The sequence below is a fragment of the Penicillium cosmopolitanum genome (assembly GCF_028827165.1).
Source record: "Penicillium cosmopolitanum strain IBT 29677 chromosome Unknown utg000006l:49.0-5199605.0:1.0-5204138.0, whole genome shotgun sequence".
Lineage (NCBI taxonomy): Eukaryota > Fungi > Ascomycota > Eurotiomycetes > Eurotiales > Aspergillaceae > Penicillium > Penicillium cosmopolitanum.
In genome coordinates this window covers 3918325-3939667 of record NW_026622676.1, presented here as the reverse complement: position 1 = coordinate 3939667, position 21343 = coordinate 3918325, and the positions used below count along the sequence as shown (strand labels likewise).

The following is a 21343-nucleotide window of genomic DNA, read 5'->3' as shown; positions in this document are numbered from 1 at the left end:
CAAATTGCCAGTTCCTTGACATGGTCACTCACGTCTGGCATCTCGCAGTCAGCTCGTCTTAGCTTAGTCCTGGCGACTGTTACCAGTGCAACCTTGCCCATGGTAATCAATGCATAGTAGTAATTCAGATAAAGGTGAGATACGGCTCGGTATTTCAAATCGCTTGGGCCCATTCGATCGAGTTTTAAATCTGGGGAAGAGATTGCTTCCATAACTTTAGATCATCCTCCCATTTTGACTGCGATAGGCCTGGTGTTTCGGGCAATCCACCTCTTTGTCTTGTCAGCACCGCCACTCTTCTAAGATGGGGGGATAACATACGCAACACCGGCGATCTCGTCGAGTACTCTTATAAGTCGAACGTATGCCACCTGACAATCAAGATTGTCGAATTCCTGGACTCGATCAAGGGCTATGCATTGAGAGGGATATGGCACTGTGATTATTTGGGTATCAATGGAGCGAGGTCGATTCAATTTCACGGTGGTACATCTTCAAAAAGTAAGCAAGAGGTCAAGTAATGGCAGTCTTGGGCTACGAATCACATACCGTTCGAGCGAAAAGATCGACCACCAGAGACGGCACCGCACTTCCTTTTCTATCTCGTTCAAGGACGCATCTTCTGAACTAAGATGCAGATCGGATGCTAAAGCCTTCCGTAATGACAGGCCTAAAAATACATAGGATGCTCCAATTGCACTTGCTGGCATGAGATAAACACCGAGGACGAATGGGGCCTGAATGGATCTCAGGCATGAGCGTTCGATAATATCAGGTACGAGGGACTTCGCGTAAAAGAAAAATTCACGTCCCAAATCTACATCGTCTTTTGGTTGGCCAGACTCGAATCCTTCAGGCCGCTCCAAGGGTGTCCACTGGCTTCCAAGCGCGAATGTCGCCATGGCGAGACAGATAAAAGCTGGATCAAGCCTCAACGATGAGCTGGAGTCCGTGTAGAATTCATCAATGTCGGAGAGCATCTGCGCTTGATCAAAGTAGAAAAAAACATCGGTCGCGTGCTTAATGAATATAAAAACCAGGAAATTGGCAATTGGGCGAGGAGGAAAGGCATCGATCGCCGCGTGCAATCTGGATAGTTCAGAAGGATGCAGTCCCTTGGGCCGTATCATGCGCTTTAAGCGGTTAGATATATGAACTACTCATTATTCGAATCGTGGGACAGACATACAGCTTGCATCGCAACCATCTCCCGTTCTTCCGGGGCATGTTGGGGGTCAAGGGAAAATGCTTCCCGAAGCCGGGATAGAATGTTTGGCCATAATACTCGTTTTGATTGATCCACAATGACATGCTTTGATAGACCATGCGATAGAACAGAAGCTGGCGATGGTAGTTCAGCGTTTTCGACAACTCCGCGATCCGAGAAAGTTGGCGAGGTATTTGGAGCTCGGGGAGGCAATTGCTTTGAAATCTCGGTACGCAGTCCAGTATCTGGCAGGTTTTCCTCGCTAAGATGGAAGTGAGTAGATCGAAACTATCGGCAGCTCTGGGTGTCGTACTTCTCGTATTTGCAGATCAAGTTTCCCACTGAACATCGTTGGCATTTGTCATGCGAATCTATCCGTGGGCGAACTCTTATTGGAATACATTTGCTTTTTCTCCTCTTACACAGTGTACACCTGTTTAAATCGTCAGTTTCCACTCCGGCATTAATGGAATGGCTGGCTGCATACGCTCGAGGTGCCCTCTTTCGATCCACATCTGCAACGCGCCGACGCCTTCTCCGCCTGTCTGCAGTAGTCAGATCCATTTTCACGGGATTCCAAATCTGAACTGAGCGGTACTTTGGCTTTCATGCGAGACTATCAATTAGTTTCACGGATGGTGTATGGGGAGAGAAGAAAGCCATCTAGCCGGCGAGAGAGTCGGGAGTCTGTCCCGGACAGATATCCAACTCTCGGCAATTCGCATCCGCTATCTTCCCCGCATTTCGATGCGGAGCTCTTCCGAAACGTGAGATAGCAGTGCCATGTAATGTCATGGGAAGATAGCCGTCCTTGCAAAACTCTGCCTGTCCATGCTTTTGTCGAAAAATAACGCGTTTTGTGGACACAACAGGGAAAACTTTCCCGAATCTAGCCCGTGCCCTTGAGTCAAGCAGACGTCTCGTTCAGGAGTCTTCGCTTACGGCCAGCTCCTTGACCCAGTCCAAACACCACTTTCGCAAAAACCAAGGTGTGGCTTTCCAGCTATTTTGGTCCCACGATTGGTATTCACGATGGGATCCACCAGATCGATAAACTAGCGCGTGGTGTACGTAGATGTCTAGCTTCAGGTCCCAAAGGTCAAAGATCTGCGGCATTGCAAAGGACATCATGATCACTCGATCGCGGAGAAGGGGCAATGGTATCAGATCGAGACTCGCGTGGTGTGGAACTAGGATCTGGGCCATCGTCGGCTGCAGATGAACCGGTATTGTGGCATCAAATGTAGACGCAACAACAGCCTGTGGCTCATCCTGTGATGTAATCGATTTGAAGAACGGGGATATGTAAGGTCGGCGACAATCTGCGAGTCGGGTTAGATCGAATCCAAGACAGACGGCGTTATTGAGAACAGCCCCCCAAATAGTATCCCGGGTGGTTCGCAGAGTGTTCGCCATCGGATCAGCGAGGGGTATACTAGTCGTCCTTTGAGAAATCCTCAGGTCCGATATCTCTAGCGATGGTCTCCGGAACGTTGCAGACTCGGGTTCAGAAACAGGAGAGCTCTCCTCTTGGGACGCTGCTGACGGCCGGGGGGCCAATTTCTTGGTAACCCCTCGCTGCGAGATCGATTGAGCCTTGCGCTCACTTTGTCGTTTCCCTTTAAAAATGAAACTTTAGTATTTAGACATCAATTCCAATGGGCATAGTGTAACGTACGATAGGCTTGCTGGGCGGCTCTGTTCTGTGCTTTGCGGGCAGGCGTAATGACCCGCTTCTTCGGCGACTTCGATGAGCCCTCCGCACTGTGGGTGTTCTCATGGATTGAGGCGGCCATGTCATGTGCCCAGGCAGCTCTTTCGGCCTCAGAGACTGGCAATCGATGACTCCGATTCGTCCTGTGGAAGTCCAATTCACAGAAGGGAAATGGTGTGAGCAAGGTGGAAGGGTTCAAGTTCAGCCGGGGCTACGCTTAACCCCGAAACCCGCGCTGGCTGACTGGCTTACGCGGATCGGCCAATCAGCATGCAGGAACTATATCTTCCAGAATTGTCTGAGTTCTCACCTCACACCTTTCTTCCATTATAAAAGAGCTTATTTAACGCCAGAAAAGGAAAAGGAAAAGGAAAAAGAAAAAGAAAAAGAAAAAGAAAAAGAAAAAGAAAAAGAAAAAGAAAAAAAGAAAAAGAAATCCAAGTCACTTCCACTTCATCTTCAATTATCAAGTTTTATCAACCATATCCGAGTCTCTCGTCGAACATGTCCGCAAAGAAGACAATAACAATCGTTGGTGCAACTGGCACCCAAGGGGCTTCCGTTGCTCGCACCTTCTTGGAACTCCCCAACTGGCATGTTCGCTGCTTAACTCGCCAGCCAAACTCAGAAAAGGCCATGGACCTTGAGAAGCGAGGTGCCGAACTGGTCAAAGGGGACCTCGAAGACGAAGCCTCTCTTCAAAGAGCGTTTGACAACGTCCACGCTATTTTCCTGAATACCGACTTTTGGATTCCGTTTCGCAAGGCAATTGCTTTGGGACAATATCCGCTTACTGCTTCCCAAGAAGCCTACGAGATCGAAGTGATGCACGGGAAGAATGCGGCCAAAGTAGCAGCAACCATTCCAACCCTGGAGCGATTCATCTACTCGGCACTGGGTCCCATGAGCAAAGCATCAAACGGGAAATACCCTTATTCCTATCACTGGGAGACAAAAGCAAAAATTGTCGAGTATATTGAAGATCAGCAGCCGGAATTGGCCCGAAAGACCTCCTACGTCTATATCGGAGCCTACATCACCAATGCGTTCCTCTATCCCAAATTCGACCCCGAAAGTGAGAGTTGGGTGTCTATTTTGCCTACAGGCAAGGAGACTCGCTTCCCCATCATCAACGTTCCTCGGTCTACCGGCCTATTTGTGAGAGCCTTAGTGGAAGATGAAGAGCCACGCACAAGACTGCTCGCGTATGATGATTACCTCTCAGTGGGAGAGGTCGGGGCCATATGGACTAAGACTCTTGGCAATGAGGTGAAGCTGATTCAGATGACCATGGAAGCAATGAGCGAGAAAACTGGGGTGCCGTTAGAAATTCTCATGGGTGCTGCGTACTTGGGCGAGTATAGCTACTGCGCGGGAGTCCCTAATGTGATTGAACCTGCTCAGCTCAAGACCCGCATCGAAACACAAACATTTGAGACCTGGCTCAAAGAAGAAGATGCAATGGAACTACTTGAGTTGAACAAGTAGTCAGGAGTTTTTGGTATTTCCCAGGCTGTTATTCCAACCGAAGGTTGGCCAAATTGGTGCGGTCGCATGAGTGTTACACTTGAAAGGATTGAACACTAGTACTAGTCGTATATATGCCTGACCTTCAAGTTCCAAGGCTCCTACACCTGCAAATATTACTAGTACTACTTGGTATCCTGAGTTTACTGATTTCATGTTAACACCCGGCGTTCTCAGCCTTGGAATTAATTGAATATTTAAATCACTTTGATAAACAAAGACAAAGACTTTTAAGCCCCGTCAGTAACTATACAATCAAGCTAAACAACAACTAAAGTACTAAGTAGTGTAGTAGGTACCCGTTTGATGAGGGCTTGGTCGTCCGGCTGGAGCCTACTAGGTATCTTTCTTCTACATTTCCAACCACTGAAGGCTCTGGACACCCAACTTAAGTCAACACAGGAATCTCTTTCCTTCATCACTCATCTCCCATCTCCCATCTCAATCTTTAAACTTGAATCCTTTATCGATTACTTGTCTCTCGGCAAATTCTATCGACTTCCCCAGGACGAGTAACTGTCATCTCTCAAAACAGTCTAGTATCATGGGGTATGGCTATTCACCGAATCAGAAAGAGAGTCCAATACTTCCCACCGACCGATAATAGGTACACTCACTACTACCAAATCCTGGATCTGATTGCTCCCAAATGGCAGACTTCTTGGCCCCAGCTCATTCGAGACGTGCCCAAAATCGCCGAGGCTGCGCGCGTCGAAATAACGGGCCCATCCCACGACGACGCAATCATCACCCCGATACTTGCGGATATCGAACACGGAATCTACCTGAATGGTGTGCGAGGCAACAGCGGGGAGCCACTGGTTATTAAAGGAGAAAAGGGGTCATTTAACTTCATCAAAACGGGTCGCAAGCCTTATGATGCCGTGGTCACCTGCATCTTACTTCGTGCTTACAACCTGGCACCAAAAGTATTCAGTTTGAGGTGAGAGGGTATCGACTTGCGAATAACCTGAATTGAGTGCTGAATAGATATAGCTCTAACAGACTCTGGAAAGGATGGATCAATGGAAGAGAGCTTTACGAGCGTCTCTGGCCCAATGAAGTGATCCAACGCCCATCGGGGGTGGAGCTCCGGGAAGGCGAAAGATCAAACTAAGTGGTCACTAAAGCATTGTTCAACAAAAGGCGAGGTGTTTGTTTTCAATTGTCAGGCCTTTGGTCAATAGAAATGCAACTTGATCGGGGTATGATTGCAATATCAAGGCCGTACGCCGTCGAATTCCCCTATTCTCTGGAAAATGAACCTACCAGCTGATAGCTCCGTGTTGTGTGTTTCTGGAAACCCACGCTAGATGCCAGCTTGGGAACGCCATGATAAGAAAAGCCAGACCCTTGCTTGAAAGCTCTACTGGAAACATAAGACAATCCCCGAATGAAGCCAAAATCTGAGAGCTCGGCGACTTTTCCAACATATTCTATTCATATCTTGATAACCAACCACGATCCTACTCTTAGCTTGTCAATCAATATCGATAATTTTGATTATTCTATGCCATTTTGACATCATGAAGTAGTAACTCATATTTATTGTGATATTCATTGCTTAAGTTAATAATTATTAACGAAATGTGCTACTAGTAGTATGTACAATAGTTCTCTAAGTGGAAGATCCTCTATAGTGCCGGTATCTCGCGAGCACCTACTCGAAGGTGCCGGGAATTATTTCTTAATCGGAAGAAACGACAATTTTCGGCGCTTCTTGGCTGTTAGGTGTGAGAGTTGTGGGACTAACTTCCAACGCAGACGGTCGGCTTGCATGGGCAATACTTGTCTCTGCAGCAGTTTCTATACCCGTGTCTCGAGCAAACGGAACCTCATCAAGAGTGTCACCAAGATGCCCTCCACCAACCGCACATGACCCACCTCTTGATGGCAACGTATAAGCATGCCTGGGTCTCGTGATTGGGCGTGTCGGAGTTGGTGGCCCTGGTAGTGAAAGATGTCGGGGAATTTCCAATGGTACTCGTGAGCTGCCTTCTCCATGAGATGACTCGGACCCAATAAAGCTGCTAGCCCTGGAGCGAGGGATCGGAGAATAGGCTCTTTGAATCTCTGGTAAATTTTCATTCCGAAAGATTTCGCCTGGGACTTCCGGAAAGCTTGAAAGTCCTTTGGCGTGATACCCTGAATCTTGGAATTGATCATGTGCCTTGGCGGCAAGTTTCATACTTGCTAAATTAAGATACTGAGTCACCTTCCGCCTTCCGCCCGAATGAACAGACCTTTCGCTTTGGTTGGTTGCTGTGCGCGGGAGTCTGGGGCTTATAGAAGCTTGCGTGCTTGTCCTCACTATCTCTGTAGAGGGACTTCCATCAATCATTTGAGAGCTGCGCTGGGGACTGATGCTGTCCAATGACTCTGGACTATTGCCTCTGCTTGTATACTCTGTACAGTTCGAGTTGTGCTCACTGGCGTCTGCATTGGCATCTGCATCCAAACGAATTTCTTGATCATCATTCTCACTCTCGTCAGCGTCCATAGTCGCGGCAAAAAGAACATACAATGATCCGATTGCGGCAAGTCCTGTACCAACAATCGGGGCCCATTGACCTATAATAAGACGTTACATCAATTAGTAAATTTAAACTCAAGCTCGCATGGCCGTGATGGCAGTATGGGTATCCTCAAGACTCACCGATGCTAGTAATTGGTTCAGTCTGATAATTGACTGGTTCGCTGAAAAAGTTCATCTCGCCCTTGACTAAAATAGCCAGAACCGCCGCAACGAAGACGGGAATCTCAATGAGCGTCAGCCAGCCTCTGATTCTGGCAGCAATTCCATTCATCTGCTTTGGAGTGGCTCCATTTGTTCCTTTGATCGGTCGTTCATCGGACTTTTCAGTCGACTCGGTTGAATTGGTCGAGTTCACATAACGAGAGGAAAATGTTTCCCAATTATACTCAAGGATTTTAATCCAAGTTGACACCAAAGATAGGATTGCAGGGACACAACAAGCAGCAGAAATAAGAGTAGCAGTATTGAAAGTTAACGCATGAGGCACAGGTATCACGTAAATATTGTCAGCCGCGCCTTGTCGTAAAGGGGAGAAAGGTCCATCTTCTCCACAAATCATGCCACAGGAAGGAGACATGTTGTAAGGAAAGGTGTGGTTTTTGGCCGCCCATTCTATGGTTGCTTGGTCGTCAATTGGACAGCTTGTAGATTCAATACGAATGAATTCTACCGTCAAGCTAAGAAGGCCCGCGAGGATAAGCCCAGTCCAGAGAAATATGATATTGCGACCGGGGTTATTGAAGTATGTTTTCGAGAGCTTGACCGTGGCCGGGGCGGTTAAAATTCCAATTGAACATAACTGAAATGCTCCATAGACATCCATATCAACCGCCCCTATCTCCATTAGACACTGGCTTGATCAAGGGAAGGATCTGAAGCCCCCTTCTCGCAAGAATGAACTCACCTTCTCGATGTAAGGTCGCTAAGACGATTCCGTGGAGAGCAGCGACAGCGGGGAAGAGTAGTACAGCCGCAAGACCCGCATTTCGAATCCATTCTGCTTTGCGAGCAAATACACAAGCCGCCACCAAAACGTAGTATCTGCACCCGATGTTAGGATTCCGAAATCTTGCTGGTACAGTTTCCTTGAGGGTCATACAGAACACGGGTTCCAGGTCCATATTGCCCAGAGACCGGCCAAGCGCAAACAACATCTAGACCTGAATGAGTGGCATTGTGGATATTTGTACTGCGTTGCACGAGCTGGCTCTCCGGCAGGTATGCAGGAAATGGAATGGCCGGCATTGCTAATCTTCCATACCCTGGACAACTGGGTTTATGATAAAAGTATGGTTGCATATGTTGACCTGGTCGACACTAGCTTCTTCTGCTGCATGTTGGCATCTTCGTTCATGATATCAAGATCGGAATGGACAAAGGGCGAGAGAAATCCACAAGTTCGTGATGAAAAGGGCGCGTCCGCCCGGGTGTAGGATTATCAAGAAAAGCGAACTAAGCACATACCACCCTGCATATCTTCTCGTCAGCGGGAGCCTCATTTGCACAAGTCAATCGCTTCAGTCCGGGGACGATTGGCAGCCGAGGGAAAACATGCCCCACTGTGTTGTCGCTCAAACCGGGCAGGAGCCCTCGTGATAGCAATCCGGGCGTCCGCAGCAGCTGGGGCGCTGAATACGAGTCGGGCAAATTAGCGGGCGCACTGGTTGGTCCATCGGGCACCGTGCATCTCGCTACATGTATTCTGGCGTGACCAGTAATCCCACAGAAATGAAAAGTGATTTACGAGGACTGGAGGAGGAGCTGATACCTGGGCTGAATCAAGCACTGCAGCGGCAAGTTGACATGTCGACATAGTGAATAAATAAGGTATTTCAGGAGGTTCTAGATCTGATGACGGAAACTTCAAGTGTGATGAATGATCCACGCGGGGTCGGGCAGCCAAAGTCTTGGCCTTTCTTTCCCTTTCAGTTCTTCCATGTAACTACGAGACGTAACTAGTCTAATGCCTGCTCTCTGAGGCTTAGACCCTGGAAACTAGACTAATCAAGACTGTTCTCACTCACCCGTGCTATCTGTGCTCTCCCTGATTGCTGAATCGTTGAGGCTTAGACACTGGATTTTTTTTGCTAACCCACCACCCGCTGCTAGCTCAACTCAGAAGCTCAGCTCCTTCACAGCTCTAGAAGGGAAGAAAGAGAAAAAAAGAAAATAAATACACAGGAATCATCAGCCTAAAAGAACCTCCAGGTCTACGAGAAGTACTTCTTGCTTGCTAGATTCTCACCGCCAACTTGATCATGCGAGGAATCTAATCCTAGACCCTTCATTCCTCAAGAGACACGGCTAAGAGCAGAGCAGCCCTCCGTGTGGCGCTATCCAGAATCCGCTCTACGGAATAAACGAAGTTTAAATTTCCTAACGTAGGAGTTTCTCCCATCCTTGACATTCCAGGTTTTTCTTAAAAATGCCGCTCTGTCGCATACACCGGATCAAAACTGACGGGGCGTCTGCTCCTCAATAGACAGGCATTTCCGCCACGCATGTCTCATTTCCCAACGGATTTCCTCACGCGACAAACCTCTCGTTTTATTTACCGCCCACGGGCGTGAGGGGAAACTATCTGGCCATGGCTGAAAATCTGGATACCGAACAAATCAAAGATTGGCGATCAATAATCACTCTGATTATTTTTGTTCTCACTAGTGAGTTGGCGCAACTGTCGCAAATTGGCTTCGACTGGCACTAATCATGATTTTTTTTAACTCCCATAGATATTGTCGTACTGTTTCCTTTCCATATCCCATTCTACATCCCCCGATGGCTTCACAACGCAGTCCTGGATGGATTAGCGGCTTTACGAATAATACGTCGTCGCGAAATCCCCCACAAAAATAACGGCAAGCCGAGTTTGCTTGTAAGGCTGAACCTTCCTCTGAACTTTGTCACAGCGCCGTTGATAGCGGACTTGTTTCTACTCGCAATTTTGGCTATCGGGCGACAGGAAGTTCATGACGGGACTGTTGGCGCAGATGGAATTTCACCAATCGACATTTTGGTATTTTTTCTCACATTGGCTTATATCGCCATTTCGATCGACGCTTCTGGCCTCATCCGATATTTGGCTTTCAAGGTACTCCAAAAAGGTGACGGGGTGGGCCATCGACTCTTCTTCTACCTCTACACATTCTTCTTCGCGCTGGGAAGCTTTATCGGAAATGATCCCATCATTTTATCCGGTACGGCCTTCCTCGCTTACATGACACGCGTGTCTAGTAATATCGTTCATCCAAGAGCTTGGATACATAGCCAGTTCGCCATCGCTAATATCGCATCCGCAATCCTGGTGTCCTCCAACCCGACAAATTTGGTTCTGGCGGGCGCTTTCAACATCAAATTCCTCGTGTACACAGTGAACATGATCGTACCGGTAGTGGTGACTGCTATAGTGGTTTTCCCATTCCTGCTTTATATCATTTTCGCCGATGAATCTTTGATTCCGGTGACGATTGAAATGCATGAGCTCCCAGAGGAAGCCAGGGGCAAACCCCCCAGTGAATCCGAATATACCCCATGCTAGAGGTGGTGCTGAAGAAGAAGAGGAGGAGGTAAACGAAGAGAATGGAACCCTTCTCTCGCTGGAAGAAATTATGAACCCTTTCCTGGACAAGGGAGGTGCGGCTTTTGGCGCCGTCATCATGGCTGCGACCCTCATCACCATCCTTGCTATCAACGCCGCTAGCAATTCCGGCCACGACCGTCCCGTTTTCTGGGTTACATTACCTGCCGCATTCGTGATGCTCTGCTGGGATCTCGGGACAGGTTGGATTCATCGACATGAGACACGCCGGATTGCTGCCGTGGGCCGACAACAACATGAGGCCGTAAAAGCTGAACGTGAACATCGGAAATCACTCCGAAATTCCCCGGAACAAAACGCCCAGGAGAACATCGAAGAACGGCAGCCTATAACAACCGATTTCTTCTCGAAGAGTTTGAAAATAACCAGTCAGCCCGATGCTATAAAGATTACCATGGACACAAAACCTTCGCGTGACTGCGACGAGACATCGCTTCCAGCACCGATTTTAGGCGAGAAAAACCCATTCCCTGAAGTCCAGTCTCCGAGTTCAGTCTCAAAGGCTAGTGGAAAACTGGATGTCACCACTCAACTAGAAAAGGCCCAGTCACATGTTACCAATGGTATAGACTCCGAAAAGGCGAGCCGGTAGAGGACAAGATGAGTCGAATCAGCCAACAACCCTAGTGTCACTCTGTGAAACTGCCTATGTCTGGCTACAAGAGACATTTCCAACTGTCACAGTCGTGCTTTCACACCTTCCCTTTCCACTGGTTCCGTTTGCCTTGGCCATGTTTGTACTTGTGCAAGCTTTGGTTACCAAAGGATGGGTTCCTGTATTTGCGTATGGATGGGACCATTGGGTTGAGAAGACCGGAACAGTCGGCGCAGTTGGTGGTATGGGCTTTTTGTCTGCGATCCTTTGCAATGTGAGTCTTTAATGGGGCATGAAGCTTCTATCGAGCCATTTACTAACAAGTGAATCTTTGAAAACCAGTTCGCCGGGACAAATATTGGTACAACAATTCTCCTTTCTCGTGTCGTTCAAGCCTGGCAAGAAATTCATCATGTCAGCGGTGTTCCTATCAGTGACCGTACCTTCTGGGCCACGGTGTATAGCATGGCACTTGGCGTCAACTATGGCGCGTTCAGCACGGCCTTCAGTGCGTCGCTAGCTGGTCTTTTGTGGCGCGATATACTTGCAAGAAAATACATTCGTGTGGGTAGCATCGAGTTTGCGCGCGTCAACCTTCCTATTATCGCGATCGCTATGGCGGTTGGATGTACCGTTTTGATTGGGGAGGTTTATATAATGAGGAAAGAAACGCCATATGATGCTTGAATGAGGGTTCTGGATGGAGAAAACCACTGATATGATATATGATAGATTTGGAACATGAATTCAAATTCCCGCTTATTTAATCTCCTTGCAGACTGTCTGCAAAGATCTCATCTTACTTCGCAGAGCTTCTGTGCGCCAACTAAACTCCCCCGCAAAATAATCGAGTTGCCACTGGAAAATCTATAAGAATTACTTGAGGAAGCCAGGAATTTTCCTGTAATATATTCCAAGGTTAACACGTATAACGGTCTGAAAATATCTCCAGATATCAGTATCAGCGCTGTTCAACTCCTGAGGTAATGCCCCGTTCCGGTAGAACCTCGGCAACGAGTTAGGCTCAGGAGTAAGGGACTATCACAGCCAAGACTCTTCTTCGTTCAGCCTGAATATTATAAACTAAAGAAGGAAATACAATTTAAGATCTTATCGCATTCATCCGGGCTTTCATTTATTGGTGGAATTAATTGTCTGGGTTTGGAATCTGGGGGTCTTGGTGCGGGGAAAGCACGTAGTGTGGGGGCAGACCTCATCCTTCAAGAACCTATAGCCCTATACTTTTGAGTGAAGTGAGAAGTGAAAGAAAGCCAAAATTATCTTAAGTCACTGGGCTGGTCCGAGTTTGAATTTTTCACCTTTCAGTTCTCAGCATTACTCTCTCTTCGAGCTCATCTGATACATGAATAAAGCCATGACGGCGAATAATACGGCACCTGACACCATATTGCCAGTCGCTGAAGAATCTTCAAATCCTCAGTCATCAGCTGGCAAACAGGTTGCTCACTTCCTTGACAGCGTAAATAATGGCGACGATAATCGCAACTTCACGTTTGAAGAAGAAAAGCGGGTTCTACGACGCATCGACTTGCGTGTCTTGCCCCTATTACTAGGCGCTTACTTCTTTCAGCAGCTTGATAAATCGTGTCTCTCTTACGTATCGATATTTGGACTAGTCGAGGACACACATCTTGTTGGCCAGCAGTATTCGTGGCTGGGTTCGATCCTATACCTTGCCCAACTTGCGATGCAGCCCTTGGCCGCGGTTTTGCTCGTAAAAGCACCCACCGGGAAGGTCATTGGCACAGCTGTCTTTCTATGGGGAAGCGCTCTCACGATAACAGCTGCGTGTACGGAGTTCAAAAGCTTACTTGCAATGCGTTTTATTCTTGGGGCTTTTGAATCTATGATTGGTACGTTTTTAATATCTCTCTTCAATTTCAAGTTTTGCCTTGGTTTACGGCGGCTACCTAACTTGGAGACACGCTGATGATCATTATGCAGCACCCTCTTGTATCGCCGTAACACAAATGTGGTGGCGGCGGAGCGAACAAACGCTACGTGCAGCTCTATGGAACGGTATGAATGGTCTCACATTCATCGTAAGTCGACCTGACAGGCCTTGCGCCCGACTTGCTTTTCTTCTGCCATAAATAACATCCTATCACAGATTGGAAGCCTGTTCACATATGGCCTTGGCCATATACAGAGTGATACTCTGTATTCGTATCAAATAATATTTATGTTTTGCGGTCTATTGACAGTAGTATATTCCGCATTCGTCTTGTTATTGATGCCTGATTCTCCAATGGAGGCAAAATGCCTGAGTGATCGAGAGAAGTTTATTGCTGTTCAACGTCTACGTGCTAATCAGATGGGAATTGTGTCGAGACAATGGCGCTGGGATCACGTATGGGAAACATTTTACGACCTGAAGACTTGGAGCTGGTTTTTTCTGATTATTGCCATCTCGTAAGTTTATTTTTATTCCCCCTATGACATACCTTATCTAACAGTATTATCAAAGAATCCCGAGTGGCGGTATTAGCAGCTTTGGTAGCCTCATTGTCAAATCATTTGGCTATACCAGCTTTCAATCAATCCTGTTCAATCTGCCATTCGGAGCCATCCAGATAGTCGCGATCATTGGAGGCGGGTGGGTGGCAACCCGTTTCAAGACAAAAGGGCTGGTAATTGTATTCTTCGCGATTCTTCCGGCAATTGGTACAATCATCATGCTTGTCACTCCACGAGACAACAAGGGCGTCCTTTTGTTCGGCTACTACCTGGTGAGCCTATACTAGTGACTATCTTTATTGACTCCGGGCATAATTGTTTTAACCATGAAATAGGTATCCACTATGGCTGCCATTACGCCGCTAATTTACACATGGGAGGCACAAAATACGGCTGGTGATACTAAGAGGAAGTGTACATCAGGGGTTGTCCTCGTGGGAATGTGTACCGGAAATGTAACCACTCAATATATATGCCCTACCTTTTCCATATCTGACCATTGATTTCCTAGGTTATTGGTCCTCAACTATACTCTCCTTCGCAGGCTCCAGAGTATCGACCAGGTTTGATTGCTAACCTGATCATGTTTGTTGTGGTGGCAATTTTTGCGATGTAAGTGCATTGCCTATTGAATGAAAACCATGGAGTCATTCTAACCTCGTGAACTTTCCGTGATAGTCTCATGGATCTATATCTAGTCTTTCTCAATAAGAAACACTCCCGACAAAGAGAAGCCCTCGGCAAGTCGGCAGTCGTCATTGATGAGTCAATGATGACAAAAAATAAAATTGAGACAAACAAAGCCGTTGAGCTAGAGGATGTCAATGAGATCCGCGATCAGAGTGTGACCGACAATGGGTTTTCAGACATGACAGATCTCCGGAATGAGGACTTTATCTATGTTTATTAGTAAAGCTCAATACCTCTCAGGATTGATGCGGAACTTTGGCATTTGAAGCTATAACTGTTTCTAAAAATTCATGATGACTTTTACCAAATCATAACTATCATATTGCTGTCTATCAATACTACTAGTAATACTCGTATCTCAGGCAGTCAAATATTGTCAGCCCAAGTATATTGCGCAGATGAAGAGATTACCCAAGTACGAAAGGCAGTGGCTTGCTGAATACCCATACCACGTGAAATGAAATCAAAACAATTGAAAACAAAGTTGGAGGTGGGTGATGGGTAATGTTGCGCAATAGCTGCGACCGTTAGAGGCCAAAGAAGGACAAAAGCACCACATGAATTTCTTACGGCCGGCTGTGGAGAGTCACGACGCTCTTGAGTAAGTAGGCCGAGAATATATGGAACACTGCAGCATATGTCTTCAGAAAGCTGTGCCATTTGGCTTCGGGTTCTCGAGCATTGTGCTCGAGCACCCTCGCAATCCGGAGCACCATCAGTAAGCGTAGCTAGAGGACGCAAGTGTGTCAAGATCATATCGTAAACTTGAAACTTCGTGGTGCGATATTCGTTCCACATATTTGCCACCCAGAATTTTGAATATTTGTGGGAATATTTTCTATATGGGAGGAGTGAGTCGTCGGGCGTTATCTGAAATGGCGCTGGCGTCGAAACCGAGTCGTAGTAGCAACTTGGGGAAATGTTATTTCCCCACTCTTCGAGCTCAGATTCAATGGAATTTAGATTGCCCAAAATATATTGCGAATCTTTTATTTCCTCAATATCGATTTTTTGGCGAATCTTTGCCAAATTGGACATGATTGCTGTAAGGTCACGCGAGGCAGCACTGTGAGGGTCACGGGTGGTTGATGCTATCTGGTTGGAAATTGTGAGTATTACTGGAGGTACGGGTAGTTTGCGACAAATGCAGCAAATGACCTAGGGGCTTTAATTAGCTCTTTTATAATTTTGTAAAGGTTGAATGAGACCATTACAATTGCGTTCCTCAGACAGTAGAACATTTCAGGCGAGGAAGTTTTTGGAAAACTATCACGCTCCCGTGATACTAAAAGATTTGCAGCACCAACAATATGGTTTAAACAGTTATCGATAGAATTCCTTTCTTGGCCAACAATCATCTGTATCCCCATTTTTAGCAAAGCATCATCATTTACTATCAGCCTAATACCCTAGCTCACCTCGAAAATAGACAACAAGAATATCGCAATCAAGGTTGAGTCTTCCTTTATTTGTTGAGTATCACGTATTGCCGTGCTCACGAGGCTGAGTGTTGTAACGTAGTCATCACTCGCTGATTCTCTTAAGGTATTTGACTGATGAAGATTTGCAAGAGAGGCCTTTCCAACTGCAGTAATGCCGGCCAACAAGGCTTGCTCACCCAGAGGTGCATTTAATGAATCTACCTTATAATCAAATGAGCCTTCAACCAGTGTTGAAGCACCGACCCAGTCAAATACCTCGAAGAAATAACATGCTGCTCTGTCTTGGACATCCACCATAAATAGGTTGATGGGTAACAAGAATAATTCACCTCTCTGCGCAAGTTCGTTTGTCGCCAGAGTTTTTTCAAATGATTCCTCTATGAGTGATCTTTGTGTACGGCGACCGACGGTTGGCGAAGAGTGATTTGTGGCTTTCGCCCTCTGGGCGACTATCTGACTTTCATCTCGAAAGCGGAGGGCCAGCTGGTCTCGATATCCAGGGCATTGGCGACCTGATTTAATGCATCGAGTACAAGAAGGCTGCTGAAGATCACACTTCTCGTAAAACAGAAAGTTAATAACCAATTATCGATAAATTTAGAGAATGATGAGCGGACCTTGATTTTGCGTGTTCGACATTCTCCGCATGCCTGACTGATGCCCCTTGGGGAAGACATTCTGAACAGTTACCATCGGAAGACTGAAAAAGTTCAGGCTTTCTTCAAGTGAGAGCACAAAAGGAAGACATATATACCAAATCATGCTGGGACAGCTGGATTTATTTGGACCCGGGGCAGATTTGATGATTCCCTGTCAGGTCTCCACATCCATCTACTGGATTGAAGAAATAGCCGTAGCTGAATAGTTCACAATGGATTAGAGGGGAGAGTCATGTTGAAGACTAGGTTCGGCTGAAAATGGACAAGGCTATGTGTGAACATTGAACCATAGTTTGGTCAGTGTCTAAGAACCGAAGAAGGTTGTAGTTGCGAAGAAAGGTCTGACCGACTCGTAATTCCATTCGACATATCTTCCTCAGCAACTCGGACATAGCCGGTGCCCCAATCACGTACACGTATGGCCCCATGTAATGTGCATATCTGTACCTGTAGATCCTTTCCTGGTACTAGCTTTCAAACAACAGCCTCAATCTATTTCTTCAGGCTAGGTCTTGAACACTCCTTGCTGACGTCATTTATAACCCACTTGATCAGAAACAACCGTTCGATGGTGTCTCTTGAACAAAACTATACTCACTCTCGCCATTAGCCAGCGATTTTCATTTTCTACAAGTGTTTTCTATCTCGCATGGGTAAGATGTTCTCAAAGTCTTCGATTGTTTTTCCCAAAAATAGCCGTTGACTGATTTGCGTTTGGGTGTGGGACCATCCGCCTTCCCGGGTTGGGGTCGAAATCCCTAACCTCCGCAGCTCTTTTTCTTTAACATACGACAATTTCTTAGCCTGTCAATGTGGCGCTGAGGAATACCGCTGCTGCTAAATTAGAATTATCGGAAACATCTCTATTATTATTTAGTGCATATTACAAGCCACACTACTATTGTAACCATCCATATAAACGTGTGTGTGCCTTGGCTGTGCTGTGTGTGTGGCTGTGCGGGTGGGGTCCATTTTGAATGCGACTCTCAATAAATCTTGAATCCTCCAGGCATCAACGTCTGGAACACACCATGCGGATCGTACTTTTGCGCGATTGAGATCAGCTTCTGGTGGTTCTTCTCACCATATCCAGGGAAGATCGACTGGAATCCAGCAGAGTCACCCATATAGTTGAAGGGGTCATAGAGACCAGCCTTCTGGGTGGCATTGTTGATCGCATAGGTGGTTTTCTCCACCCACTCAGCAACGATATCGTCATATGCCGATCCAATCCACTCGACAACCTCAGCGTAGCAGAGGTAGGTCTTTGAGGAATCCAGGCCGAGGGTATTGCCACCACGAGCCTCGGATGCCTTCAGCCAGTCAGCACCAATTGGCTGCCAATCCAGCTGAATGGTGGAGATATTTGCGGTGGGAATTTGCTTGTACAGCTTAGGGAGCTCGTTGAAGAAAGTGGTGTTGATAATGCTGATGCCCTGGTGAAGCTCCTCATAGGAGGCACCCGTGACTGATCCAGCAACAAAGACATCACTATAGTGAACAAAATTAGCAGAATTCTTTGCTCGGGAATACGGAGGTGTACTCGTCTTACTTGATACCGTCCACGACCATCTCTCCAGTCTCGGCTGCAAACTCAGCAACAGTCTTGAACCCTACCGTGCTGCTCACGGAAGGAATATCGGTGAAGGGCTTGAAGATCTCGGGGTAGCTTTCGGTCTCACTGTCATAAAAGAGGATTACCGAGGCCAGGGTAGAGTCACCAGGCACGAGAGCAGGGACAATGTGAGTCTTTGGGTCGGAGATGTCGGAAGCATACGTCGCGGCGGCCTGGTATGTCAGAAAGAGCTGCAACTATTGGTAGGTGAATGGGCAACTTACAGCCAGGAAGCGATCAACATATTGAGCCGCAACAGTGTGAGCACCAGCCCAGACCTTGCGCGACTTGATCGTCTCGATATCGAAGCGGGTGACCAGACCGAAGTTGCTGCTACCACCCTTCAAGGCCCAGAAGAGATCGGGGTTGCTTGACCTGTTTGCTTGCACGACGGAGCCGTCGGCCAGAACGACCTCGTAGTTCACGACAGTGTCACATCCAAATCCCACCTGGTTGCCGTAGAAGTTGACACCTCCAGCGAGAAGCAAGCCAGGAACACCGACAGGGCCGAGACGACCACCTGCAGCTGTCAGGTCGTGTTTCGCGAGGAAAGTATAAACGTCCTGCCATCTATCACAAAATCAGTTACGTGCTTCATTGGAGAGAAGCTAACTATATGAAGCGCCTACCTGTATGCGGGGCCGACCGAGACGATGGATTGATCGTCGTTCAATTGCAGGGTGGTGAGATTGGACATGACCACCAGAACACCACCATCAATGTTATTCGAACCCTGCAAACGGTTAGCAACCGCGCTTCGTTGCTGACAGAGTCCAAATCTCTTGGGCGTGGAGACAAACCTTGATACCCATGTGGCCGCCACCACGCACAGCAAAGTCTGCATTGGCGTGAACTAGCGCGTCCAATCCTTCAGCGAGTTGCTCGGTAGACTGCGGACGGAAGACGCATGCTGGAGACAAGATCTCGGTATTGGACCAGAAGTTCTTTGATTCGTATTTGTAGACCTCGGTGTTACGAGAGAAAACCGCATCTCCAAGGGGTTTCGTCAGTGCACGGCAACCGGCACTGACCGAGTTGGCCGCGACTGTAGCAAGGCCACCCGCTAGGGGTAAAGCAACAGAACCTAAACGCATGATGGGTTAGACAAACGATATTGTTGAGAACAACAGGATGAGTGCCATGGGGAAAAAGACAACGGTTCGGTAGCCATGGGGAACTTACTAACATCTCTCTCAAGGTCCGACCCTTTCTCGAATAGGGACTTTCGTCTGTTCTCTACAGCACGACGCTGCCTAGCTCCGATTATCTTGCTTAGCTCCGGTGTAATTTGGAATGGGGTGAGTAGGTCTGTGGGGACAATCCACTTAGTGCATTGACTGGTGGAACAAGGCCACGGAAATTGCGATAAACACAACCCGACGCGTGAATTTGGTGCATAAAACTCAATACTACAATTAGCAGTGCAGAAAGTCAAATTACTTGAACTGGTTCCTGGCGGTTTATCCTCGGCAAGCGGAAGTCATGAATCATGTTTGAGAGGGGTTTTCCGAGCTGCTGAGCTACGGGGTCCACTCTTTTGGATTGTCCATTTATTGAGAGCTACTAGTGAGTCGTGATAAGGGGTATTATTTGTTGATCGTCAATATAATCATCTAATATACATCGTCTGGATCTGTTTAAAGAATAGGGTGATTGTGATATCCAGAACTTCCTCGGGCTCTTTGTGCTCATCGCGCAGAGGTGGATGAATTTTCCACGTCAAACTCGACTGTGCGCACGATTCCGATTGCTGCCTCCACCTCCTTGTTATGCTCTGCAGAACGCGGCGTCGGTAGAATGTGTTCCTCGCTCCCGTTTCCGTGAGCCCTGTGGGTGGTAAGAGTTGCTGAGTACTGATTCTCCCCATTCGTAAAATCCGGATGGTCGCTCCGAGGGATCGAGCCAAGAGGGTGGCCATACTTGCGAGATCGCGTTGAGCCGTATCCACCGCCAGAGGAAAGTCCCAGCAGCCGGGGAAAATATCGTCGAATGAATGGCCGAATAGCTGTGATACAGCCACCAAAGATTCCTAAATTTAGTTCAATCGTGCACCACATAAGCGCATCCGTCGTAACCCCTGGAGGATCACATAGAGTCAGTTACGGTTCACGAAGAGCGACAGTCGTAGATGTATCTCACAGGTCAGATCTGGGCTTTCGAGCAGTTTATAAAGTGTGACGAGGCGGATGCAACTGACGATACCGACACTATGGTATGGCCGTTAACAGGGTGATTCAGAACGTAAAATGTGAATAATGTCACTCACAAGCATCCCATAGCGAGGATGACACCAACGGCAATCTTCTGCCGGTTCGGCATCTGTAATCGGCGTAGCCATGGACTAGACACAATATGTGTCAGCAATTATTCTCCCCGATTCATTGAATCATCCAACACCACATACATTGGGACAATGACAGTTGCGAAATCAGTGAATATACCCAATCCCGCGTTGGCGAAGTAAAAGACCGGTCGGTTCATGCAATGTCCAGACGTTATGGATAGGTCCCAGGCCTTGGCGACAGGGCTGCAACTAAGGATGTTGGCGAGAATACTGGCGAAGCTGTATCCGGCCGCGATGAAAACAATCGACCACACAGCGATATGAAAGTTGCGGCTAGGGAAGATGCGAAGATAAAATATGAGGACCGAGCATTTGGTGAAACCTGTAGCAGCGCAGTATAAAATGGCGGCGATCACATTGAGCTATTCTCATCGCACTTGCTTAGTATCCACCCAATCGGCTGATTTCTCGATGGGTGAGAGCTTAACTAACCTTCATAAATTGCGGTGTTAGATGAGTTAGAGGAAACATCCCACATGTGCTTTCCCAGGCCCCAATTCAGCACTGATATCAAATCAGCGATGTGCTTCATGAGCAATGTCTTTGATGGAGAACTTACTATCTGATGTCACACCAGTAAGAGCACAAGACAGCACCTACAAAACATCAGTAAATACCCTTGCTTGGATTGGCAGATTGCCTCATAGGCGACCGAGATGATGAAAGTTGCATACAAGAGCCGTAAGCATTAGGTCTGACCAGAAAAATTAGCGACCAATCTCACGCAGTCAAAATGTTAGATACGCACAATCATCCCAGCGAAAACTGCGCACCACAAAGAGTCGAGTCCATGTTCGAACAGCGAGAGCAATCACAGCCAAAGGAAGGAAAACGGAGTTCACAGCAATGAACTTCGTTCCGGTGTAGTCGGGGTTGATAAAGTTGGAAGTCTGGCCAGCCGGCGGCGGCATGGCTGGCGTGATCGTCTCATCAGCCAT

The 21343-nt window shown here is 47.3% G+C and overlaps 9 protein-coding genes across 9 annotated transcripts; 4 read left to right on the top strand and 5 right to left on the bottom strand.

Moving 5' to 3' along the window:
* Window positions 1–184: 184 nt before the first annotated feature.
* N7509_006002 (fungal specific transcription factor domain-containing protein) lies at window positions 185–1771 on the bottom strand (the record flags this gene model as incomplete). The annotated part of the gene is made up of 5 exons (XM_056630639.1): window positions 185–299; window positions 322–492; window positions 550–1133; window positions 1190–1407; window positions 1630–1771. 5 exons carry the CDS (start codon window positions 1769–1771, stop codon window positions 185–187), a joined length of 1230 nt encoding a protein of 409 aa, XP_056489941.1.
* Window positions 1772–2131: 360 nt separating this feature from the next.
* On the bottom strand, window positions 2132–3003 carry N7509_006001 (bZIP transcription factor; the record flags this gene model as incomplete). Its single annotated transcript, XM_056630638.1, has 2 exons — window positions 2132–2826; window positions 2886–3003. 2 exons carry the CDS (start codon window positions 3001–3003, stop codon window positions 2132–2134), a joined length of 813 nt encoding a protein of 270 aa, XP_056489940.1.
* A 422-nt stretch (window positions 3004–3425) lies between these two features.
* On the top strand, window positions 3426–4409 carry N7509_006000 (uncharacterized protein; the record flags this gene model as incomplete). The annotated part of the gene is made up of 1 exon (XM_056630637.1): window positions 3426–4409. One exon carries the CDS (start codon window positions 3426–3428, stop codon window positions 4407–4409), a length of 984 nt encoding a protein of 327 aa, XP_056489939.1.
* Window positions 4410–4992: 583 nt separating this feature from the next.
* Window positions 4993–5565, top strand: N7509_005999 (uncharacterized protein; the record flags this gene model as incomplete). The annotated part of the gene is made up of 3 exons (XM_056630636.1): window positions 4993–4997; window positions 5056–5391; window positions 5445–5565. The coding sequence occupies 3 exons, from the start codon at window positions 4993–4995 to the stop codon at window positions 5563–5565; spliced, it is 462 nt and encodes a 153-aa protein (XP_056489938.1).
* A 570-nt stretch (window positions 5566–6135) lies between these two features.
* N7509_005998 (uncharacterized protein) lies at window positions 6136–8229 on the bottom strand (the record flags this gene model as incomplete). The annotated part of the gene is made up of 4 exons (XM_056630635.1): window positions 6136–7019; window positions 7105–7818; window positions 7889–8025; window positions 8084–8229. The coding sequence occupies 4 exons, from the start codon at window positions 8227–8229 to the stop codon at window positions 6136–6138; spliced, it is 1881 nt and encodes a 626-aa protein (XP_056489937.1).
* Window positions 8230–9571: 1342 nt separating this feature from the next.
* Window positions 9572–11864, top strand: N7509_005997 (putative arsenite efflux transporter ArsB-like; the record flags this gene model as incomplete). The annotated part of the gene is made up of 5 exons (XM_056630634.1): window positions 9572–9647; window positions 9717–10496; window positions 10543–11145; window positions 11210–11451; window positions 11520–11864. The coding sequence occupies 5 exons, from the start codon at window positions 9572–9574 to the stop codon at window positions 11862–11864; spliced, it is 2046 nt and encodes a 681-aa protein (XP_056489936.1).
* Window positions 11865–12540: 676 nt separating this feature from the next.
* Window positions 12541–14565, top strand: N7509_005996 (uncharacterized protein; the record flags this gene model as incomplete). Its single annotated transcript, XM_056630633.1, has 7 exons — window positions 12541–13051; window positions 13143–13240; window positions 13309–13610; window positions 13666–13927; window positions 13991–14110; window positions 14167–14267; window positions 14334–14565. 7 exons carry the CDS (start codon window positions 12541–12543, stop codon window positions 14563–14565), a joined length of 1626 nt encoding a protein of 541 aa, XP_056489935.1.
* Window positions 14566–17432: 2867 nt separating this feature from the next.
* On the bottom strand, window positions 17433–19155 carry N7509_005995 (FAD-binding oxidoreductase; the record flags this gene model as incomplete). Its single annotated transcript, XM_056630632.1, has 5 exons — window positions 17433–17937; window positions 17999–18234; window positions 18286–18631; window positions 18691–18794; window positions 18862–19155. The coding sequence occupies 5 exons, from the start codon at window positions 19153–19155 to the stop codon at window positions 17433–17435; spliced, it is 1485 nt and encodes a 494-aa protein (XP_056489934.1).
* Window positions 19156–19749: 594 nt separating this feature from the next.
* N7509_005994 (uncharacterized protein) lies at window positions 19750–21343 on the bottom strand (the record flags this gene model as incomplete). Its single annotated transcript, XM_056630631.1, has 8 exons — window positions 19750–20138; window positions 20201–20268; window positions 20328–20402; window positions 20466–20727; window positions 20838–20909; window positions 20965–21001; window positions 21080–21099; window positions 21154–21343. 8 exons carry the CDS (start codon window positions 21341–21343, stop codon window positions 19750–19752), a joined length of 1113 nt encoding a protein of 370 aa, XP_056489933.1.